Here is a 26,181-nt window from a genome sequence, read left to right as displayed (position 1 = left end):
AGCCAAAATGGGTCTTCAAAGTTGTTCTGCTTTGAGCCAGATTGGCTGGGCCTTATACCCTGACTTTGATCAGTCACTGGTTGAGGGCTGACTGGGAAGAGTGTGCCCATTGTCAGGCAGCTTTGTACAACTGAATCCATCCCTAAAAAGACTGACAGCTGAAGGATATTCACTGTCTTAGTTTGCCAGGGTTGCTATGACAAATACCACAGGCTGTTTGGCTTCAACAGGAACTTCTTCATGATTTTGCAGGCTAGAAGTCCATCATCAAGATATAGGCAGGCCATGTTTTCTCTGAAGTCTGTAGCATTCTGGTGGTGGCTCAATCTCTGCCTCCATCTCGGAGCAACCTATGTTGGTTTCCACTCCTGCTCACTCATCTCCTTATAAGGACTTAGTCATAAAGGATTAATGCCCAGCCTTTTTCTTTTAGACTTACCTTAACTAATAACACCTCCAAAGAGCCTATTTACAAATGGGTTCAAACCCACAGGGTTGGTGGTTAGGATTTGAACATGTCTTTTGTGGGGGACATGATTCTATCCACAACATCTACCGACAGCCTTTCCACCATCTGGAAGAGAAAGTCCTTCCTTTAAGTGTTGCTGGGGGGGCATCCCAACGGCCACCACAGCCCCTCCACCCAAGAGATTCCAATATAATTGGTCTAGGGTGGGGCAGGGCATTACGATTTTTATAAAGTTATCTGGATGATTCTAGTGTGCAACCACACTAGCCACTACGTTTATGACGTAAGCCAATTGCTGAGAGAAGGCAGTTTTGTTGTTGTTTGTTGGTTTGTTTTGCTTTCACTAATGCTCTACTTCCTTTAAATATAATTGCACCTGAAGCAAGAGCCTGTATGCAGCAAATAATCAATAACTATTTGTAGGGTGGTTCACTAAAATGATTATAATTCCTGCGAAAAGAATTCTATCCCGAAAAATCAATTTGGAAGTAAAATATAATATAAATAAAATAACATATTCACAAAATGAACTAATAGCTTCATTAATTAAGTTATCTTATAAGTGTTCACCAAATAAGTAATGTATATGCTTTTCTGTTAAAGACGAAGTTGGAAGATCTGAGCTCTGAGTGGAAGGCGGTAAACCATTTACTTCAAGAGCTGAGGGCAAAACGACCTGGCCTAGCTCCTGGACTGACCACTATTGGAACCTGTAAGTATCCTGGATCACAATCCCTTGGACTTTAACCATTTGATCAAAAGCGCAGCTATGAGGTAACCTCTGGGTGAAAGGGAAATGTCCCAATTCTGAAGACAGGGATAAACCTTGGTGTTATTTATTGTGCAAAAGGTTCTAGGGTAGGTTCCCTGGAACAGACTGATTTGGAGCATTGTAGGCTAAAGGTATCCTAGGGAGTGTTCTCTGGAGGTTTACCTACAAGGAAGCGAGGACTACAGAAATGGGCAGTGGCAGAGGCTGAAACGGGACTTGGCAGCAACAGAGGCTACAACCCATCTCACGGGTTCCATAGAGCTGGACTGGCTCTGAAGAGCTGTCCTGAATTGAGGGGTGTGAGCCTGAACTGAATTGGTCACTGGTCGCAGGCTGCCCCTGGAAGAAGAGCAAGACCTTGGGTGAGTTTTTTGGAGCCAGAGGCAATTCCCAGTAAAAAAACATTGTTCCCAGCTGGGGATAGGTGTTGTGGTTCCTGAAGTGGGGTTCAAGGTAGAGCACCAGTGTCCACTAACACTAAATGCATGTGGAGTCCAAATCAAAGAATACTATATCACTTAGATAATATCCCTCAAATAGGCTTATGAAAATCACAGAATCCACAGAAACACAGTCTTTCTAGTACCTCTCCCTGCCCCATTCCAAGACAGTTTTAAGAACTCTTCCATGTTTAGTTGAAGAAAAAGAACAATGGACTGGAACTACTACTACAAGCTGACTTGGAGAAGGAATGGCATGCTCCTTCATTCAGCTATCTTTTCATTTTTGTTTTTACTGCATATTTCCAGTCTACTGTATTGTACTTTCTATTCTTACTCATTTTCTGGGTAAAAGGTGTACATAATATCATGGCAATGTGAATGCCAGCTTTGACTCTCAGAGGAAAGAAGCCAGGAAACTTTTTGCTGCACCAATTCCATAATTAGGCAGAACTAAAACATCTTTGGGTTTTTTGCCTTGTCTACTTTTCAAAGATCAAATGACTTAAGTATTAAAGCATGGTGACCTCTGCTTCAAATAAAGTTGATTTTTATTTTATATCAAGTAAGACTCTACAGAACTGAAAGGATCACAGCCAGGGTGGCACAATGATAATTCAACAGAAGACAGGAATACTGCTTGGGTTAAAAGAGGCCATACTACCTGGGGACAATATGTCTCACGTGCCCCCTGGGGTTTCTGAGCAGTCATCAGAGTTAGATTTAATGACATTGGATGCTTGAAAAAGATATGCAAGCATTACTTTTTTTTTTTTTTTTTGGTCAATCTGGGACGCTAAAATGGCTATATCAGGGTTTATATCCAGCTAGCTATAGCAGGTTTATTTCTTTTTAAGAGCTATACTTTTTGGTTCTCTCACTCAGCACATATGCAGAGTTTGTCCCTATATAGTCATTATTGGTGTTTGTTCTTTAGCTGTCTAGTATGTTCTGCCTTGGACTCTCTAGCTCTGTGAAGACATTGTGTTCTAAAGGTTTGTGAATTTGTTGGACTCTGAATTTATGGATTTATGTTGCCATTTAAATTTTACACAAAATAGGGCTGTTCCAGGACCAGGGTACAGAAATCTATTCTACCTGTAATGTACCTAAATATAACATGACCATATTTCTAAAGGAAAATACATTAAAAGTTCCAGATTTGTTTTCCAGCAACATATATAATTCATTCACTTGATGTTTACTGAGTTATTTTGCTGTATTGGTCACTACACTAGGTGCTAAGGATACAGTACAGAATAAGATCAAGCCACTGCTTTCATGAAATGTACATTCTAATTTGGAGAAAAAGACAATAACAATGAACAAAGAAATATATACTCTATATATTTAAGTGCTATAGAGTGATATGCCAAATGGGCACTTGTTAGAAAGGCATAATCTCTGGCCCTATCCCACACCCACCAAATTAGAATCTGCATTTTAATAGGATTCTTACATGATTCCTTTGCCTACTCAAGTTAGAAACACAGTTATGGAGAACAAGAAAATAGCATAAGAGCGAGAGGGAGTAGAGATGGGGAAATTATTGTCTATAAAGTGGTCAGGGGAACGTTTTTCTTAAGAGAATGTTTGAGAAGAAAGCTGAAGAAAGTGAGGGAGTGAGCCACGTGTATATCTGGGGGAAAGTACTCCAGGGAGAAGGAAAATCACCACAGCAAAGACCCTGAGGCAGGAGCAAAATGGAGGAATATTAAAGAGACCATTGAAACTAGAGCAGAGGGCAAATGCTAGGGCAAGAGTGTTGAAACAGTGAGAGCTAATACATCTTCCAAATCTCCAGATCTGCATCCTCTTCACCTACTGGAGAGCTTCATCTCCCTTTGCCCCTCCTTTCCTTCCCCTTACTCCATACACATTGCTGCTGGTAGGGAGAGTCTGGACATTCCCTCAGCTACTAGCTACTGGTGATAGCTGGTGGGGTTGGGGCCAGACCTGGAGAAGATCTAAGGGAGAGGGTAGTTTTTGCAAAACAGGGGCTTTGCATCCACTATAGCAGACTGATACAGAGCTAAGCGAAAAGTAAAAATGTTACATAGGAAAATGTTGAATGAAAAGACTCAGTAGGGATTTAGGTGATCCAGAACTGCTTTCCTTCACATAATCCTTTTTCTTTAACGTGGTGGTTTAAATATCAGAAGTAAGAATTGGTTATTTCTTGACTTCCTGACTTACAGAATTAAAAGGAATACATGCACACACATATATACATTCATATGCATATATACACATATCTATGTATGTGTATACGGTTTATTCTCACATAAAGTTAATCTGAAATAAGTCTAAAAAGAATCTAATTTGTATCTGGCTTGATATATGACTATTGCTTCATATACTGTATGACAATATAACTTATAATTGATCATAATGAGTTTCTTATCATTGCACTCCTTGTATTCTGTTAGCTGATTTTACATATATGTCTGTATCCTCAAAGCACTTGCAAAGTACATATGGTTATACCCAGTTTTTTAAAGATAAGAAGCCAAGGTTTAGAGAGGGTAAATAGCTAGATTAAGGCCACACAGCTGGGAAGAAACAGAGTCAGGATTCCAGTCCAAGTATGTCTGGCTCCAAAGCCTGTGTTGTGTTTTATTTGGTTTTGTGCTGTGACTTGTACTATCTCTCTGTCCAAGAACCTAATGGAAGTTCCAGATATGGAGGCAGCTAGCCAGTAGTTTGTGTTATTTAACTTAATCTTGGCTGTATGAAGAGTAAAAGTGATAGAGTATGTTTCTCTGTCTTTTCTATTTAATGATTAGAAGAAATAAGTTTACTATTTCAATTTCTTAAACCCATATAACTCTGTGCTTGGAATAATCATTGAAATTTTCATCAGGTTGAATAATCTTTTATGTGTATGGAGACTGCTACCCAAGTGACTTTTTTTTCTTACACTAACCCAAGTTGTCTTCTGGCTGCTTCCTTAAATTATATAATATGATAGGGTGCTCCTGCCTGAGCTGAAATGTATATCAATTGTTCCAGTTTTCAGGAGAAATGGGCATGCTGGGAAAAAAACAAACTTGTTTGCCATTGTTGCTTGGATACATGGGTGTATCAGCTATTTCTTGCAAGATAAAAACACCCCCAAACTTAGTCGCTTAAAACTGGAGTCACCTTCTGTGCTCATAATTCTATTGGTCTACTATTTGGTTTGTAAATAGCTGGATAATTATTTCTGGTATTACTAGGGGCTACTCATGTGGATGCAGTCATTTGGCAACTCAAATGGGGATAGATTGTCTAAAATGGACATACTTGTATGTCTGAAAGTTTTGGCTCTTGGCTGGGCAACTTGTTTCTGCATAAGGTTTCTCATCCTCAGGTAGGTTACACTGGACTTCACTATTTGGCATTCTCAGGGCAGTGTTCCAAGAGAATGGGAGGAGAAGTTTCAAGGCCTCTTAATGCCTAGACTCTGGAATTTGTACATCACTTCTGCTACATCCTATTGGTCAAAGCAAGTCACAAGGCCAGCCCAGATTTAAGGGGTAGAGCAATAGAGCTCACCTCTTGAAGGCAGGTACTGCAATGTCACCGTGCAAAGGGGCATGCATACAGGGGAGAAATTGGGGCAGGAGGCTTTATTATGGCAATCTTTACAATCTATTACATTGACGAAAATGGAGGGAAAGTAGAGATGAAAGTGTTGGTCTGCATCCAATGCCCTAAGCCAATGGTTCTCAAGTTTTACCATGCATCAGAATCACCTATGTCTTATTAAAACACAGATTGGTTGACTTCAATAGCACAGTTTTTGATTTAGTAGATTGGGGGTGAAGCCTGAGATTTCACGTCTTTAAAAAGTCCCCAGATGGTTCTGATGCTGCTGATCCCAGGACTACCCCTTGAGACCCACTGCCATAGGCCTATGGTGAGTGGAGGAAAAGAAGTTCATCCCTATTGCTGCCTGCAACACAGAGTGGGGTTCTAGTGAAATCCGGTGCTAGAAATGCCATCTTATCTTGCCATCAACCCCACCACACCCTCCACCAAGGTCTTTGTAGCTTTAGAAGTTCAAAGAGACAGAAAACACACTAAGCTAGGAAGTATTTGCCCAGAGTAGCAGCTCAGCGTTCCTGGCAGAGATCTGTGGGGAAAATAGCTTCCCTGGAGACTCTCAGAAACACTTAGATAGACAAGGCTTTGCATGGGTTTAAGGCCTGCCTGGGCAGATGGAGGCAAAACGCCAGCAAATCTGATTGTAAATGTCAATGTGAATCCTTTCTTATCCACAAGCCGCTGGGCCTGGGTGCATTTACATTCCACAATACCCAATTTAGCATTTTCTAAAGCAATAGCATATAGAAAATCCTTTATGTGAAGACTAAAAATCAGAATATTTGAGTTCCTCATATGTCTCAGGGCAATAACTATGAAATGAATGACCAGTGTATATAGACATATAGAAAAGCCCATTAATAGAGGTTTCTAGTTGATTAAACACTGATAAAACCATCTTTTCCCATAATTAATTTTAGAGAGAACACTCTTCAAGTGTAATTAGGAAAGTGCTGCATTGGAGGTCAAAAAGCCTAAATTCTAATCTAAGTTCTGTAACCAACTACATAAGGGATGGACATTCTCTTTCTGCTCAGGGGCAGATAGTTAATATTTTCATTTTTGCGGGCCATGTGGTCAACACTGACATTTTTTGGAAAGCAGCCATGGAAAATAGACAATATGTAAAGAAATGGGTGTTGCTGTATTCCAATAACACTTTATATACAAAAATGGGGAGGGGGTGTGGAGTTACGTTTGTCCATTAGTGGCCTACACGTGCCCCCTCAGCATTCATCTTCCCTGTATACCCTGAGTTCTAACCCTACCTGAGAGTCTGCCTGGGAGCTGTCCCTGGCCATAGGAGGAGCTCACCCAATTACAAGGCAAGCTGGAAGTGCTGAGAGGGGAAAATGCCTGGAACGGCCCTTAACCACTGATAGAGAAGAGTTGGTTGGTCAATAATATCCCATCTTCCTCACCTCTTGGATAGGGCAATTCTAAGTTGTGTTTGACACAAGAAATCACCAGTGCGTTGAGCCCCAATTGCCCACAGTGATAATATTAAAATGTTTATTAGCTTAGCATGCCCTGTCTAGTCTTCCAAACCATCCTTTCTCATTCCCAAACTTCTCTACCACAGCTTCCTGGGGTCACCTTCAAATACAACTACTTGTACTCAAATCCTTGCCTCAGCATCTACTTCTGGGTGACCCTAAATCAACACAAAAGGTATCAGAATCAATATCAAAGTTAAATCTTGCTAATGGGTTGTTGTGATTCCCATCTAGCCAATGAGAAAACCAAGGGTAGAAAGGTTAAATAATTTGTCAAAGCTGAGAAAACTAGTAAGTGGCAGAAAGGGTGTTCAAACATAGATCTCTAATTCCAAAATGTTTGCTATTAATCAGTACACAATTCTTTGAGCAATGGTTTATTTATCTTCATTTGAATTTTTGAGGCTTATTTTTCAATTAGGCAAATTGATAAATTCTGTATGAGACTTATTTTTATGTTTATTATTTTGTTTTTACACATCTCTCTAGAGTTGATTAAAACATTCCAAGGTCATTTCAATGTTGCTTTAAATATCAAGGCAGTTTGATAAAGGCTAATTGGAACTTAAATATTATCTTGGCATACTACTATTTTTTGTTTTGAATTTGACAAAACAACTAATTTATTGTGAAAATAGCTGTAATTTAGCTGCAGTGATTAGGAGAGAAGGGAAGTAGGAAGGCATCAACTGGTTCTCACGCTCTCACATTCATTTGCTTCTCTGGGTTGTCATCTTTCTCAGAACCCAGGGAAGGCTGCCCCCCCACTCCTGTTTCCTATTTCAGCTGGCTGTGCTTCCTGCTGTTGATTCTGCTTCAACTAAGCCAAATCAATCTTAGTTTGGCCATATCTCTCTCTACCACATTAACAGATTTCTCTGCTCAAAATACATAGGACACAGTCCATTTCATAGTTACAACCTCTAAACATTGCAAACTTCTCCCACCTCCAATGCTCTAGGGGTAAAGATTTTATAAAAACCAATGTGAAGCCACCCACCCAATCAACTGTAATAACAGAATAAGGAATCAATTTTATACCCTCCCAAAATAGTTCATAGCCGTGAACATGTACAGAGACCCTCCAACTCTTGTTGGCAAATAAATTAAGTAAAATCATATTTGTGCGAATCAGTGAGGTGAGTGTACTTGAAATATAGTGGGACATGTCTCACTGTACAAAGTGAAGTAACAAACAAAGTGAAGAACAAATGGGTTGGGGAGGCCCCAGTATTGCCTACATTGATAAGAAGGAAGTCTTTTTTTGGAAGCAGTTAGGTATCCCTTTTCCCAAACCAGGTTCTTCAGCAATGCTCCCTTAAAAGGGAAGGTCCAACAGTGGTGTCATTGTTAACATCCGAGACAGTGATAGACGGTGTTCATTATCTATTTTGTGATGATGAAGTTCCCTTTCTTCTCCCTCTCTTAACCTTTTGGCAGTTTTATTGCTTGGTTATCATCTCTGGTTAGGGCTGTGCTTTGGGGTATGAACTGGCAAAGGAAGAGAAATACTAATCCATCATTTCTAATGCTTTTTGGAATCAGTCCTAGAAGTTTCAGTGTGTGTGAGAGAGAGAGAGAGAAAGAGAGAGCAAGAGCAAGAGCACACACGCATGTCCATCTGTTGGATGAGGGAGGGGAGGCTAACACCAATCGCTGAATAAAGTATTCTGATCAGTACATATTTTTCAATTAGGCATGTCCTGTATCTTAACAGAAAGAAAGGGTTGATTACAATAAAATTACCTTAACCTTCTTATACTATTTGACCCCCTCCACAAAAGGACCTTTCCTTGAAATCTCTATGGAGTAGAGCATAATGTCAAATTTCTACTCAAGCTATTATCAAGGGGAGATTAAAGCTATGCAAACATATTCATGAGAATAGGTGCCTCACTACCCACTCCAGTAAAGCTTCTACATGTATTCATAACATTTCCTAAAATTTTGTTGAGCTGTTTTAAAATCATATATGACTACCCTCAAAGAAAGAAGATTCCCGAAGGAAATTGTAGGAGCTTTGCACTTAAATTGTAGGTTGTAAGATTGTGGCCTAATAGGACTTTGAGGTCATTCATTCTTCCCCCATGATCTCCATATCTCCAGGAAAGGTTCTCTTTCTCTCTCTCTTAGAAGCAGTCTTAGTAAAGTAATTGCCTACACTCTTATTTAAAAGTCAAAAGGAGGCAGAGTCCCACCACTACTGTTACACTAAAAATAATCTTTCATCTGCGTAAACCAAGTTCCAGTCACTGTCCAAATTAATTTTATTTGAGTCTACAAATAAAATTTTTGCTCACTGTACTTTCGGACAATGTTCTTTCATATCTTTGAAATCTGTTATTTAATCTCCTATTAAGCTTTTCTTTTCTAGGCTGAATCAGGTGAGTCCCTGTGACCTATCAACAAAAACTTGTTTCTTAAATATTTAAGCCTCTCTGTGGCCATCTTCTCCACTGTCCTGAGTGTGTTTTCATATCATTTTTCTGTTGTTGGCTTCAAAGTTGGGCCCAGTTCCATAGACACTGGTCTGGCCACAGCTTAGTCCTATGCTATTCTTTTCCTTCCTTTATATGGTGATAGCCTGCTGCCTGTTATCTTGTACTCCTAGCTCACATTAAATTTGTAATTGGTTTTGCTGTTTCTCTGCCACATTTTAGCTTACACAGCCATGCCACTCTATATCAGAACGTCCAAAAAGGATTTTTCTTGCAACATAAAGTGGCTTTACATTGACTCACCTGATTTGGTCATCATCATTTATACTAGCCCAAGGTTTTCGCATCCTAAAACAACTCTACCTCAACCAAGTACTGACCTATCTCTCTTCTCTCATTTGCAGTCTCTCTTCTAGAAAGAGCCGCCCACATTTCTTGTCTCCATTTCTTCCCCCTACTTCAGTCTGGCTATGTTCCTCCAATGCTCCAAGTGTCATAAAGCCAGAAATGGCCTCTATACTGAGGTATCATTTCAATCTTAATCTTGAATGTTCAGCAGCATCTAATGTAGTTGGCCACTCCCCTTTTGCAGCATTTCTTCTCTCTCTTTACATACATAATACCATGCTCTCATATTTTCCTCTTACCTTCCTGGAAGATATTTTTCAGGCCCCCTGGCTGGCTAAACTTTCTCTATTGGACTTGTAAATGTTACAGGTTTCGTAGGAATGTTTTTTTTAGCTCATTCCTTCATCTCTTGGGTAATCTCGTCACACTTGCGTGGTTAAGTACTCTCTATATTGAAATTCTCCACTTTTTTTTTTTCAAAATCATACCTCTTGTATTTGTTCTGGATCCATAAATTAATTTAGAAATACAGCAGTAGGGGAAAAAAGGCAGATAAATATCTCTGCAATCATAGAGCTAACATTTTAGTGAGGATAGACAATAAAGAAAATAAATAAATTTACTTGCACTTTATGAGGTGATACCTACAATGGAAAATATATAAAACAGGGAAGAAAATAAGGAGTATGGAGTATGAGGCTGTGGCTTGTAGAGACAAGTCGCTGAATAGGTGACATTTATGTAAACACTGGAATGTGGTATGTGAACCATGTGGATATCTGGAGGAAGAATGATCTTGGTTGTGGCATTCCAGGAATGCCATTCCTGCACAAAGCTCAGTTAGCATGCAGGCAAATGCAATATCTAGGTGAGACAAATCTGTGGCTTTGTTCAGGGTAGGAACAGTGGAAGTGGTAAGACCTGGACAGATTCTATTGTGCTATGCAGTTGGAACCAACAGGATTTGTTGGCAGTTTCAATATGAGGAATGATAAATGCGATGAGGGCTTTTGGTCTGATTGAATTGTGAGGATGGTGTTACTATTTATTGAGTTAAGGAATATAGCAGCGTGTGCAGGATGGTGGAGGAAATGTCAAGAGCTTGTACTTAGCAAGCTTGAATAGAGTACTAGGGTGATGAAATGAGGATTGAAATGAATTCAAGAGAACTCATATATCCAGCAACTCACTCAACATCTGCATTCAGAGGTCTTCCAGTCTCCTCAAACCTGCTATGTCCAAATCTGAACTCATGATCCTTCCCTCCACACCTGCTTCTCCTCTTGTGTTCCCTGTTTCAGGGATGGCAACACCATTCACTAAACCAGAACCAGTAAGTGATCCTGGACATCTCTTTCTCCTTTACTTTCCTCATCCAATCAACCACCGAGTCCTAATGATTTTATTAAATATTTTTCAAATCATTCTATCCAACTCCTTCTCTTCTGCCATCACCGTGAACCAAGCCAACATATAAAATTTTACCTGGGTGTTTCCCTCCTAACTGATCTCATTTACCTCCTTCTAATCTATTCCCCATATAAAGAATATTCATCCAAAATGTAAATCCCATCCTCTCATAATCCTTCAGTGATTTCCCATTGCGTTTAGAATATATCTCTAAACCCTAAACATGACTGTTTGATTTTTCTCCTGCCTACCTTTCCTGTTGCAACTTGTTCCAGTCCCCCGCTTTTTCCTCAACTCCTAGCCCATCTAACTTTCTTCAGTTCCTTTAGCATATTTTTCCTTAAGGTTTCCACATTTACTACTCTCTTACTTGGATGATCTCCCCCATACTCATCCTTTTGGTGTCACCTGCCACTTTTACTCGCATGGAAGCTATCCTTGAGCCTCCGATTACACTCTCTCAGAGCATACTTTTCCTCCTTCACATCCATTACATTACTTTGATTACTAAATTATGTATGTAATTACTTAATATTCATTCCCTGATAAACTATAAGCTCCATGAGGATCCTATTTCTGCCTTGCTAATCAGTGTATCGCCAGCTTTTATTCAATGACTAGCACATAGCAGGTATTCGACTGATCTGTTTTGACTAAATGAGCAATTACATTTATTTTAGAAATGGATCAAATAAGTTAATCTTCCCTTGATAATTATAAGATTTGAGAGATTAAGTGATTACATGTGTCCAGCTCTTCAAGGGCACATCTCCTGAGTTTGATTTCAGTGCTCTATATTCTTAGGTATCTCAATTTTTCATGTTTAGACACAGCTGACAGATATGTTTATCTTCACACACTCAGTGGTAAATCCTGAGTTTTTTAAAGACCACAATACTGATGAAATAGGAATGTGCTGTGGCTTGGGAGCAAATCTTACAATCTGGAACCAACCACTATCTCATTCCTACACTCTCATTCTTAACTGTTGTAATATTCAATTTGAGAACCTCTGCTTTACACTCTAACATGTTATCTTCTTCCTAAAATTCATACAGTTTATTCCTCTCTCTTCTTCAGTTTTTAAACAAGCTATGTTTCACCTCATTTCCAAAGTGCTTGCTAGCCCATGATGTATTTTATTTATTCAACATACCTTCAGTGTCGCTGTTCAAATATTCAGATAAAATTGCTCATGGCACTAACTACACCCATGCCTGAATCCTAGAAGGGGAGAGGGGGGGTCAAGATTATAACACTTTCAAATCCTGCGTCTAGGATAATTATTCCAACCTCAAAAAAAATTATTGTTCCCCAAAATTAAAAAGCAGGAACTAAATAACAAGTCACCAGAAAAGTCAGCGATGATATTGAAGTAAAACAAATTAGTCAATCTACAATATCACTGCAGTTTCCCAGGATTATTGTTTATGAATATTTATGAATTAAAAATATAAATTAACCTTCTATAATTAGCACTGTGGATTATAAGTGGAGGAGGCAATTTGCCTTCTTGTATCGAAGTAAATGAGAAAGGTGTTTCCTCGATTATTAGTATTTTTTAAAACTCTATGGTTTGGGGACATTTTTTTGCTTACTAAGTCCAGCAGGATCAAAAGATATATCCTATTATTTTTCTTGCTGATTCTCATTTCTTTAAGATAGAATATGCCTTTTTCTTTTGAACCTGCTTCCTATTTTTAACAAATAAGGATAGACTCAGTATTGAATTGTGCACTTTGATTTGAGAGTTATTTCAAGGTGAGGACCCAGTTCCATAAGAAATTTTACTTTCCCATTATGACTAACATCTACACCCACCAGCTGAAAGACAAACTTGTCTAATAAAGCTTTCAGATTCAATTTGCTCTCTGCATACAGAATCTTTGGAGGTCATTCGCAGCATGTGCTGCAACCCCAACAGGGAGAAGTAATGAAAAGATTCTGGTTAAAAAGCTGACACTACCCCTTTCAGACTCCTTGAATGTGAATATAATAAGTAAGTTTATAGACACAAATCTCTGTGATTCTGGGGATTTCCATCTTGATCTCTGACTCCAAGGAGCATTTGAATGCATGGATTTGTATCTATTATCTGGGAGAATAAGTGCTTCATATTGAGCATATTGAGGGAAATGTACTTTAGCCATCAAGGTCTGATGTCAGTCAGGCAAAACAAGATTGTCACTTCATGTTTAACTCTGTTAGAGGGTCTCTAAGGTCTCACAGTCTGGTTTTATTCCAGTAATATCTAGGCACATCATAGCTGTTTTTAAAAAGAATGCCTGTTTTTCTTTCGATTATTCCCCCTGGCCTTTTAGTGACCCAAAAAATCCCCTAATATATACCTTAGAGCTAACATGTGTTAATGACTAGCTCTGTGCTGTGCATTTTTTGCTAAATACACGGTGTATTGTTCTCTTTAAATTTACAGCAGCTTTGAGATAGGTACTGCACATTATTTCCATTTGTACCCAAAGAGGTGACTAAAGCTTAGAGAAGCTTGATATCCCAAAGACATCCGGCTACAAAGTGAGCATGGTGTGGCCCTGAACCCATATCTTCCTGAACTTAACACCTGTCTTTTAACCTTCAAATATACTGGATCTTGGCATGCATGATATAAAGGGCTCCATGGACTACAGAATCTTTTCTGCCATATTGTTATGTTTTATAATATATTTTCTAAATGAAAATTCAACAGTAGTTTTCCCTCTTCCTCTTCTTTCTTCTCTTTCCTTACATCTAAATGTTGTATTGAAGCTATGTGTGTGATTTTAGATCTTAGGTCTTAAATAATAGCACCCTCAATTCTTAGTAATAAACTCAGAGCTATGGATGTGATTTCATTAAGAAGTGTGTAGTAATTTCTCCATTTTTGCTACCCTGGAAGATAAGAGCCCTTGGGGACTGAAAAAGGCATTGAGATGATAAGGTCTGATTCTCCCACCATTTTACTGTTTAGCTTTGTTTATTCTCCCAGTTCTATATTTGCCAGTCAAAAGTCAAACAGTCGGTACAGCTGCAGAATCATAAAATGTACATCCGGAAAAGACCACAAGGTTCCATAGTCCAGCATCCCACTGCAATTCAAGACCAAATAAAAAATATATTTAACAGTTTCTGTCATCTTAAATAACACCACAACTCCCTTGACCAACTCTTTTTCTGTGTTCAAATCTGACTTTCCCAAAATATTCCCTTGAATTTTCCTTTTTCAGTAGCTGTGGTGCATAAGTGGGCCTCACTGTCTACTTCAGCACTAAATAATGGAAATAAATATCACCTCGGACTTCCTCCAATCAAGCAGACAAACCAGAACATTCAGGCCTATCATCTTTTTGGGAGAGCCTAACTTACTTCCTCCAATATGTCCCCATGACTCCGTTTGCCTCCCATATCCTATTGCAACCAGCCTACTGCCCTCTACCCTTCTTATGCTTCATATGGTGGCGTTCTCCTTCAGATGTTATTTGAAGAAGGGATTATGTGTTTACAAAACACTAAAAGCCCCTGAACCAGCTGATATTGAAATTTCTATGAAAATAAAAGGGAACAGCGTTAACAGCAGTGTTCAAATTCATCAAAATGGATGTTGCTGACCTCTGTACTAGCGAGTGTCCCCCTCAAGCATGCCTCTAGGCTGGAATTTTATTTTTTACATCTCGATAAATCTGAGGCCTTATAGTAAAAGCCAGGGTAAGCAAAGCAGTGGGTGCAAGTAGATTGAGATGAATGAGTGGGCAGGCCTGAGTGGGCAGAAAAGATGAGGTCAGTAATAAAGCATATCGAGGGATGCACACTTTAGGAATAAATTAGAGGGAGCTGAATAACTAAATGATAAGGCTGGTCAGACTGCCACATGAATATCAACTAAAACAAGTTATGACTGCTGTCAGGGAATCTATAACTTGAGAAAATAAACCATTGAAATCCATAAGATCATAAATAATAGAATTCTTTATGTATGTATGTTATCTACTTTGATTTTTTTAAAATAGTCTTCAAGGATGAGGATTATTGTGTTGCGACAGTTGGGGAAACTGAGTCAGATGGAATTTGAGGTAGAAGCTTTCATCTTCCTCTTTCTAGTCCAGTGTTTTTCTGACTATACACCAGTAAGAAGAGGAATTTAGTCACTGAATTAAAGAACACTGCAGCTAAGAGATGCTTTTCGAAGTCTGGAAGTTGTAATTTGGGGCAAAATGGAAAAATTACTACTTTATAAATTATTAGTTAATATAATTCACTATTTGAGGAAGAGGTATAGGTTAATAAAGTAAATCACTTCAAAAAGGTTTTAGATCAGGGTTTGGCCTCTTTTTTTCTTTTTCAGTAAAGAGCCAGGTAGTAAATATTTTTAGTCTTGCAGACTAGATGGTCTCTGCCACTACTCTTCAACTCAGCCACTGAAACTCAAAAAGCAGCCATAGACATTACATAAATAAATGAGTGTGGCTATGTTCCAATAAAGCTTTGTTTACAAAAACAAGTGGTGGGCCAGATTTGGCCTGTGGGCAGTAACTTGCTAACCCCTATTTTCGATAAATAACTTGCTGATAGATTTATAGTAGCTAATAAAGGGGGTATAGTATAGTTTGTTGAACATATTTCTCTAATCTTTTTAAGGCCTCATCTTGAAAGAAAAACATTTTTTATCCACAGTGTTTTTGACATTTCCTCAGAAATAAGAATACCATTTGCCTGGCATGAGATGAAAATTTTGAAAGAATGAAGAGATTATGTGAAATACTTGGTGTAACTATTAGGAGTACTCAGCTATCTTTTGGAGGGGTGGAGTTTAGTACTTATAGAAATGGACTTTAAAAGGGCATGTTCTTAAATAGCTTCTTAAGCCATTTTGGAGAAATCAATCACATTTTAGTGAAAGTGCCATGGACCTCTATTGAAGCATTCCACCAGATTTGGTTTTAGATTGCTCTGACTAAAGAGTGGAAAGTGAACTGGAAAAAATCAACACTGGTGGCTGTTCTAGTAGTTCAGGAGAGATGATAATGAGGGGTTAAGAGATTTGCCCAAGCCTTCTTAATTAGTTAATGGCTAATCTTTAATAGATCCTACCCCCACGTGGACTCTCAGAAAATGTGTTGTTAAATCATTCTCAGTCCGTTGTTGCTTGTACTAGTGGATTGTGCTGCTGCCTTTTTTTTTTTTTAATTCATTCCATATAGAATTAAAAGGGTGAAAATTTTGGATCATTTTGCTAACTTTAGGCTGCTAGCCTGTTCATTTTCCTTCTATTTGTTGATTAGCTATCTTTCTCCATTCTCTTCTTCTTACACATTTCCCTTAAGTTCCTCTCTGCCCCAAACTATATGCAGAACTAGACAGAAGCCACTTTTCATTATTTTGATGTCAGTGCTTTTAGTGACAACTCCATGTGGAGAACTTGAACCCTCTGTAGGCTCATTGTTTGCTCTGGAAAAAAAAAACAACAACACTGATCTTCTTTCTGAATTTGCTGGGTAAATGTATGCTCACAAAATAGATAAAAACTCTAAAACAAAAAGTGTATGAACATGAGAAGTATTGGTCTTGCCTTGATTTCTATGCAAAATGTGTCAAAGCAATTTCAGAACAGAGGATGGGTGAATGAGTAGGTTTTGAAATATTTTTATCACTCAATCCAATTTTAACCAATTTATTTCATACTTTGTAGGAACCATGAAGTACCTTTCCAGTGTATTGTCAAATTCAATATTTCTTCCTATAAGAGAAAAACAAAGATATTGTTTGAGAACAAAGAATTTTTGCAGTTGTAAAACATTCAGTTTAAAGTGTTTTTTTGGAAGTTGCCACATCACTCCTGTTTTTAGCTGTCTTCACCAAAGAGTCATGGTTTCCTTGGAACAAATTGGTCACTTCCAATTCTTCCCCATCTCTAAGTCATCTCAGTTTTTTTTTTAAATTTCATTCGAACATGTCTCTTATTTTCTTTGATTTTTGTTCTTAGTCCTTCATTTTTTATATCTTTTGTCATCCTCTGACAGAAAAGAGATGCCACCCCAAATCCTTTAACAGTTTTGTGTTACCAGTATTTTCTTTCATGTCACGTGTACCCTTTAGAAATCTTTCTGTTTCTACACTACCAACCTTTACAGTTTATTTGCTCCTTGAATTTAGATTATGAATGTATTAGAACAGTTTATTCTATTGTCTATATGATTTTTACCAAATATTCTTGGTGTAATATAAATATCTTTGAAATTACATAATTCTTTGATTATTAATTTAAGACATAATTTTTACACATCCACAAGGAAAGATTTCCTGAATTAGATTTTTATGCTCTTTGCTATGGTTCCATAATCTTACCCGCAGTGCCTTTGATATCTTGAGCAAGCATCACCCACCTCCCTCCAATTTATATTCTCTTTTATCTTGGTTTCCAAGATTGCATGTTCTCATCTTTGTTTTATTTTGTTTTGTTTCAGTGATCCCTCTGATCACTTACTGCTATACCCAGTTAGTTAACCTTTTTCTTCTGTCAGAAGCTTAAGTGTTGGTATTTCCTGAGACTTAACCCATGCCAAGTGTACATCCCTTTATGGCTGGCATCCAATATGGTTGGTCATTTTCCATTCTGTACTCACGGTCAAATAATTTTAAAAGAAGTCAGAGTATCAGAGAATCTAAAGTAACCCTCTTCTTGCCATTTTCTTGACCCAGTCTACAGGTTTCTGTACAAACTCTTCCACATTCATTAATGGCCATACTCTATTAAAGCTTAATCTATGCTAATGTCTATCTGTAGCTCAGATTTCTTTTCTAAACTCTAGACTCTTGTTTTCACCAGCTGATCAGCAGCTATCTAGAACTTCCACAGATATTCCAAACAGCATACCCAAAATTAATATCATCATTTTCTTCTGAAAATCTACTTCTCTTACTATATCCCCTATCTTGCACCACTATACACCAAATTGACCAAGTTAGAAGTCAGGGTCTGTTGGGATTGAATCATGTCCTCCACAAAAGGCATGTTCTTGTGCCAACCCCTTGTCCTGTGAGTGTACAACCACTGTAAGTAGGATCTTTGAAGATGTTATTAGATAAGGTATTCCCAAATGTGAATGAAGGTGGGCCTTATTCCAATATGGATGAAGTCCTAATAAGTGAAGGAAATTGGACACAGAAAAACAAGCCACAGGGAGTATCCAGAAGCTGTAAGTCAACAGAACCAGAAGAGAAAGAAGATGCCACCATGTGCATTGTCATGTGATAGAAAAGCTAAGGAACCCCAAAGTTGCCAACCAGCCAGAATATACCAACCCTGGGAAGAAGCCAGCCTTCTAGCCTCTGTAACAAGAAGTCAATAAATTCCTGTTTTTAAGCCAACACATTGAACGGTATTTGTTTTAGCAGCTGGGAAACTAAAACAGGGTCATTCTGGCACTTTCCTATTCCTTACTAGTAAGCTCCCAAATCAATCATCCATCCTATCAATTCTGGAAGCCAAATAACCCTGGAATATCTTCTTTCTCTCATTCATCCCCACCATTTTGTTTTTGTCCTTCCCTCAGGTATCATCATCTACTACAAAGCCTCCTGATTGGTCTCCCTGTCTCTCAACCCATCTTGCACACTTCACAGTCACTAAAAGTGACCTTTGTAACGTATCAATCATGTTGTATTAGTCAAGGCTCTATAACAGCTGCCTTTCCTCTCTAAAAAGCCCTCAGTTTGGCACACTTGGTCTTTCATGATTTGGTACCTGTTAAGGTTTCTAATTATTTCCTACATCTCCAACATCTCTCTGGATAGTACAGTAATATCAAACTATTTGTAATTCCCCGATCACTAAATGTTTCCTTTCTACTTTAACATATATGGGTCCCTCTATTAGAAATGCACTTTTCACTGCTTGGTAAACTCATCCTTGAAGTCTCAGCTCAAAATACTATGTGAGCACTTTCTTTCCAACTCAGTCCTCAAGGTAGATAAAGGTGCTTCTCTTTACATACTGTCATTTTACTATTTAAATCTATTTCAGCCAGAATCATATTTACTGAAAATTGTTGCTTGCATATGTGGTTCCCACTAAAAAAGTAAGTATTTAAGTGCAAAGGTGTTCTCTTATTCATTCTGTGACCCTGATTGCATGTTTAATCTGTTAATAAGCATTGGGCGGCAAGAAATAGAACACATATTCAAAGAGGCTTCAACAACAAGGAGAATTCACCTCACTTAACTTAAGTCCAGAGATTAGAACAGGCTGCAGACACAGTACAAACAGAGCTCTGATTCGTTTTCTCTATGATTTTTTTGTGTTATGAATTTCACCCTGTGTCAGCTTTGACATCTTCACTAGTTTTCCTCCAGGTTTCAAGATGGCAACCACCAGCAAATGGAACAGAATGATATATTGTTACATTGAGAGAGAACTTTTACCTCAAGGAAATATTAAGAGATTTTTCCTTCAGTCAGTTCAGGCCAATCTAGGTTGTATGTTCTCTCCTGTGCCAATGGTAGTCTACAGGGTCATTCCTTGGGCTGATTGACTTAAACTTTGTGTTTCTGAACCAAAGTAAGGAGGATGGAATTATTTTGATTGGCTCAGAATCTAAACCTTAGATGAATCTAGATCTACCTCTAGAACTGTGGATTGAATCTATGGAAACGTTAAGGAAGTTGGAATTCTTGTAGGAAGAAGGATTTCTGGGTGGGCCTAGGAGCAGCTGGGAAGGAATGCTGTTTAAGTCAACAATGTTCACTCCTTTGGTATGGGTTGCTCCCAAAGATAGTCAGTTAATATTTGTTAAATGGATCTATAGAAAAGCAATCTTATCTACAAGCTACTTGTAAACTAGGTGACAGTGATAAATACCTTTGGAAGAGTTAATCATATACAAGCTGATCATTCACATTGTGAGGCTCTTCCTAAATTTAATGTCTTATACTTTTCTTGACCTTTGCCCGAGTCTTCTCTTGGCCTATATCTGGAGGTTGGTAGGAGCCTACTGCCATTTTTTAAATCTCCAGCAATTGGTTTACTAACATTGAATGAACATATATAGTTCAGCTAAGAAAAAGAAAAAAAGAACTAGCCTATCATAATAAGATATTGTCAAGGAAAATGATACTTTCATGCATCTGTTCTACTTTTCAGTATATTTGCAATTTCTGCAGACCTAATAAGAAGGGATTATCTCAGCATCCTATAAGTTTAATTTTGAAAAACAAGAAACCATGAGTAATGGAAATTATTTCAAAACATCTTCACTCACATCTGAAATACGAAACAGCTAAATCAGAGGTTTTTAATAATTTAATCAGTGAAGCATAACTAGAGGATTTAGAGAAAGTGCCTAAACTGTTAAAAGGTTCTTCAGCTGCTGCTTAATGTCAATATCAAGTTATTTCTTACCCTGGCAAACAGCCAGGCCATTCCCTGGTCACATCCACTTTTCAACATTTAGTGGTCCTCTCAATCATACTGATTACAGCCCCAGGAATATTTCACTGTAAGTCCGCAATAATAGTATATTACTTTTTGGTCCTGAATTTTGAGGTAGTTTGTCTTCCAGAAAGGGTATGAATAGAGCAATAAGTCCAAGTAGAGTGAGCTTTATTAATGATGCCCAAGATTTTAGACATATACTATAACCTTCAATCGATTTTAACACCACTTCCCAAACCCTGACTTTACCCTAAACAAGCATAACTGTTATTTTCTCCATTAACATGATGTGAGAATTCTTTCTTTCTCCCCAAATATAGGATTGTCAGGAAAAAGTGTATATATCCTATACCTGTTTAACTTTCTTAGCATTTAGCCCTGAAAAGTAAATCTTTTTAGTACTTATGTGTAATACAAAGTCAAGTGCTCTATTTATAATGTAATTTTCCTTTGTTATCAAATATTTTCACAGTTTAAAGAAAATAAGAGTAACTTAATTATTTCTTACAACGGACTTGAAAATAAAGAAACATATCAATGTATTCATCTACGTGTCCTACTAAGTAGACACAGACCCTTCACCAAGTTAGTAATTATTCAATAATAGTCTTTGAATGAAAGCCATTCTATTAAACTAAATTCAGACTATCAAAGTCACAATAGAAAGCTTTATTATTCATGAAACCATTATTTCTTTCCTGAAAATATATTTAATGGAAACACTTTCTCCATATTGACTTCTTATAGTAGATAATATTTAGAAAACTTCATTATTTTTTGAAATTTCTGCTTTGGGGCAGATGATTAGAACAATTTGATAGATGAAAAAACAATTTTACAAATAAGAGATGCTGTTTTTCATCATAAACTAAATAGGAAATGTTAACATAATTTCCTAAGCTAAAATACTCATATAGGGGAATAGAAAATTGCTTTCTGAAGGTCCATGACATGTAGTATGTTTCAATGGGCTTAATAACATGGACCCCATTAGGTAGTTGGGTGTTTCAAATATGAAAAGCTCCTAGTACTATCTCAGGTGCTGAGAAACTATTTGGCAGGAATTAATCCCTCAACTCCTTTTTCTTTTAATTTTTTCCAAGCTTAGCTCCTTTTTTTAAAATTATCCAGATCAGTTTTATTTTTTTTATTATTTTACACTTTTTAAAATTAAAGTTAAGAGATCGCAAAGAACATTACATTTTTTAAAAACACATTAAAAAACATAAAAACATAAGAGGTTCCCATACACCCCATTCCCCACCCCCCCACCCTATCATTTTTGTAAAATACATCTTTTTGAAGATATATACATCACAAAAAAAATGTTACATTAAAAAATATAAGAGATTCCTGTATACCCCCCACCCCACCCCCACTCCTCCCACACCAACAACCTCCTCTATCATCGCACTCAGTGAACACATTTTGGAGTGCTGCTGCAAACACATAGATAATAGTTTACCCTGTAGTTCACACTCTTCCCCTCCTAAATAAGCCTAGCTGATCACACATCTGCTTTTCGATTTGCAAGGACTTTTGGACATGCCTCTTGAGAATATCAAGGAACTACTGAATTATGCACGGAATTTGAGTCTGAGATTTATGATTCTCAGAGGTGACATATTTTAAAGTTCAGCATTGAGATTACCAAACATTCCTTCCAAGTCTAGAATTTTACAATTAGACCAATAGACAATAAGAAAAGGAAATATGCATCCCAACTTGGAGGTTCTTTATGTAAGACTGTAATCAATATGGAGGTCAGGGAAGGGGAATGTTAGTTGGCTGGAATTGTCAACAAAGACTTCACAGAAGTAAGTTTCCTGTCGTAATGCACAAGAAAAAAGTTGGATAGGTGAAGAAGTTACTTCAATCTAAGAAACAGCTTAGGAAAATGTGTTTTGTAAAGAATGTAGGAATAGTAGGTATTGCACAAAGATATTGGATAGCCTAAGACAAAGTGTGCATTTGAGAAATTAATGGGGAATCATTTTATATAAGTGGAATGAAAGCAGATTCAGGTATCTGGGCATGGTCCTGGGGTGTTTCTCAGACTTTTGCTTCTCACCACAGGTACACGGTGAGGTGACACTGACATACATGGAAGTATTCACATTAGGGACTGCAGCACACATAAAAGTGGCTGCAGGTGAGCCAAATTTTTGTCAGACTAGTTTTGTCATTGCCTTTTTCTCCCACTCAGAAAAGCAGATAAGAATGTGAGTACATGAGAGTACTGTTATAGTGACAACATTGAATCTGTTCTAATTTATTTTAAAAATGATAAACCATTTAGACAATTCAGCTCTTTATGCCTGTGACAGCCCATTTTCAAATACCCTTGTTTGTAAACTCTGAAATTGAAATCACCTGTGGTAAGAAATGCGCTTTTGAAGTTTTTTTTTATCAATTGTATTATAAGGCAGTAACCAAATTACATTGGTTATCAGCCTATGCACTGGAGAAACCTAGGATTCTCCAGGATTATTGAAATGTGTTCTTGAATCTATGAACACAACAAATGTTGTCTGTGGGTCAAATAAGTAATTTAGCTCACACGTATATATAAATATCTTCAAAGTAATATAAATACTACTATGATTAAATAAATGCAAAATCATATTTAAATATTACTAAATTCAGAATGGGTTGGGTTTTTAAAATATCTGTCTGAATCCTTATATACTACATATTATTATGTACAGATGTGTAAAATTTTTGCAATTTCAAAGTCATGCACATAATATTGTAAGCTACTTGTACAGTTAAAAGATAACTAAATTGGGAATTAAGAGACCTTGGATCTGGTCCTTATTTGGTTTCATACTAACTAGGGGCTTGTGTTCTTGGGAAAATCATTCAACCTTTTGGGCCTCAGCTTCCTTAATCATTAATTGAGTGGCTCCTCCAATATGACACAACTTATGAGGATGTTATCAGATGTAGCATCTGGTTTCAGATCTACAAAATAAACTAAGTTTTATGAAGATCATTTTCAAGTTACTATAGCATATCTTTATGTGGTTATTGAAAACATCACCGATAACTTACATTTTATATAATAGATTTTTATCATTTTCCAATAATAGAATCTGGCTCATTAAGACCCAAAGTATCATTTCTGAAAATAAATGAATAAAAGAGCACTGCCTTGGTATAGTTTCACCTATTCAGGTCATCTAATGGTAGTAAACTCTGTCCTCCATTGTCTTTTGTCCAGGTATTTCAGTCCCTATGCCATTCCATTCCATTTTTGCATCAGCTTGAATGGGAACATCAAGTTCCAAATAGCAAATTGACCCTACTTTCTCTTTGGGAATTGGCCTTGCTGCCCAGCTCTTTGCTTCTTATATTCCACAGAAGGAATGCTTTCTTTTTGCATCTGAGGTAGTACAAGAGTAGTAAGCTTTGGTGATTTTTTTTCATTCTTTCCACCACATTCCAGGGCAAAATGAAGAATTTTACCAATTCAGCACTATGTATGTACACACACACACACCTGTCAATATAGAGTAGTTATATTCCTCAAAGATGCTTAATTATTTTCTATTTTCTCTAGTTTGATAAACCCTAGATAGGAGTTAAGGTTTCAGTTAGGTTGATTTTATTTCTTTCATGAAACTTACCTTCAGGTGACAAGTTAGAGATTTTGTCACATATAACTTAATGAATAAATTTCCCCTCTATATCTTTTTGCTATAAAATCACGGGTTGATATAGACTTTCATTTTTAACAGTAGAGAGAATATATTTTATTTCTACTTTTACATAAAATCTTGAGATAAAGGAAACCTCAAATTTAAAGATTATTACTCCTAATGGAAAAAAATAAAATGATTTTCTATTGAGGATAGTGTAATTAACTTTGTCTTAGAAAATTCGGATCCTAAACATAATTTGAATTCATTCAAAAGTTTATTTTTAAGTAATGTTTTAAAATGCAAAATTTGTTGTAAATCCATATCTTTTATGTAAAACAATGTCATCAAGGAACTGGTGTAACTAGGGTTTAAATATGACTTACTAATTTGAAAAACAACAATTACCATTATCCATGATCTGGTGAGATTTCCCCTTCCTAAGCAGCAAAAATAAGTGGTTCAAAATGACCCAAATATACATTACAGCTTCAGGGATCTTTTTAAGTAAGTGAAGTAGTCTATGATCCCATAGCAGAAACTATAAACTGTAGGCTCACAGCTTTCCCAAGCTCTCTTTACACTCTTAATTTTAGACCAGTTTATCATAATTATTAAGACGATGAGATTCAAGTCCAAAGCAATAGGAAGTATGTGCATCAAACTGTCATTCTAATGTTCCTGGGAACTTGCCATTCCAATAGCATGACTTAAAATCGCTGAGACAATATATTTTTATTTATGATCACTTTTCCTACTTCCAAAGGGAATTTGAGGTGGTTTAGTAGACATGACTTAATAAAACAAGCATCCTAATCTTTAATCTTATTTTTTTAATGCTCAGCTTATAGCAAGCAATTTCCCCTTTGTAATTGTAAGTTGTTTTCTACCCTTGATTTTGGCTTCTATTGTATAGTTGGTAGTTTATTGCATTTATGGGCATGGTGTACTTTTCTACAAGTTAAATGAAAACAGAAATTGAATTTGAAGTAGGTAGTTTCACTGTTTCATTTCTGTGTTTGCCATGCCTGCAGTTCATAACGTGTTTACTGACCCAAAACTTTAAAAGCCAAGTTTAGCCCAGCACATTCACATCAAATCAACACAAGGTAGTGGTTACATTTCCAATGTCCTTATGGAGACAGAGTTCAAGACTTCAAGATTTGAATTTGTCACGCTCTTTGGTGTTTCAGTTACCAGGTATGTTCAGATTTTGCTCAAGAAACAGTAACACAATGATAAATATAAACTGAAGAGTATAAAACTGCTTTATAAGCCTTTAAACAATTACATATACCACACTTTCCAGAGCATTCAAATATATACTGAATTATATATATGTATAAAACAAATAATTCCTTTTAAATAATATTATTCCAGAATTGAATGACTGGAAAGATCACATTACTTCCTATGTTTTAGAAACATAAATTCTGGGAAGTGGACTTGGCCCAATGGATAGGGTGTCTGTCTATACATGGGAGGTCCACGGTTCAAACCCCGGGCCTCCTTGACCCGTGTGGAGTTGGCCCACATGCAGTGCTGATGCGCACAAGGAGTGCCCAGCCACGCAGGGGTGTCCCCCGCGTAGGGGAGCCCCATGTGCAAGGGGTGTGCCCCGTAAGGAGAGCCACCCAGCGCGAAAGAAAGTGCAACCTGCCCAGGAATGGCGCCACACACACGGAGAACTAACACACACGATGACGCAACAAAAAGAAACACAGATTCCCAAGCCGCTGACAACAACAGAAGTGGACAAAAGAAGAACACACAGCAAATGGACACAGAGAGCAGACACCGGGGGGGTTGTGGGTGGAAGGGGAGAGAAATAAATTTTTCAAAAAAAGAAAGATAAATTCTTATGTGAATAGGCCAATGTGAGGATGTCTTAGATTGGATCCCTTGGAAAGAGACTCTGAAGCAACAAGTTGCATGCAGGAGATTTAATAGAAAGTATTCCTTTTCTATAAAATGGTACTACTGATGTTCTCCCTGCTCACATCAGAGTGGTGTGTTGAAGAACCAACTGAGACAATGACTAAAGAGACATTTGTGTACTAGTCCAAGTTCTGCACAAATATAAGGTTATTATCAATTTAGACCAAAAGAATTTATATTTTCAACTACTTAATAATGTTTCATTTATGTTGGAGATAAA

At 37.3% G+C, this 26,181-nt stretch overlaps 1 protein-coding gene across 3 annotated transcripts in view; it reads left to right on the top strand.

The window, feature by feature from the left end:
- DMD (dystrophin) overlaps nucleotides 1-26,181 on the top strand; it is a 2,676,723-nt gene that overhangs the window by 1,943,665 nt on the left and 706,877 nt on the right. For all 3 annotated transcript variants that reach the window (XM_058291720.2, XM_023592525.3, XM_058291721.2), the window contains one exon: nucleotides 1,073-1,181. In XM_058291720.2, coding sequence (XP_058147703.1) covers nucleotides 1,073-1,181 — 109 coding nt within the window. The remainder of the gene's footprint in view (nucleotides 1-1,072; nucleotides 1,182-26,181) is intronic.

This window comes from Dasypus novemcinctus, chromosome X, assembly GCF_030445035.2.
Source record: "Dasypus novemcinctus isolate mDasNov1 chromosome X, mDasNov1.1.hap2, whole genome shotgun sequence".
In the NCBI taxonomy this organism is placed as follows: Eukaryota; Metazoa; Chordata; class Mammalia; order Cingulata; family Dasypodidae; genus Dasypus; species Dasypus novemcinctus.
This window is presented reverse-complemented; position numbering and strand designations above follow the sequence as displayed.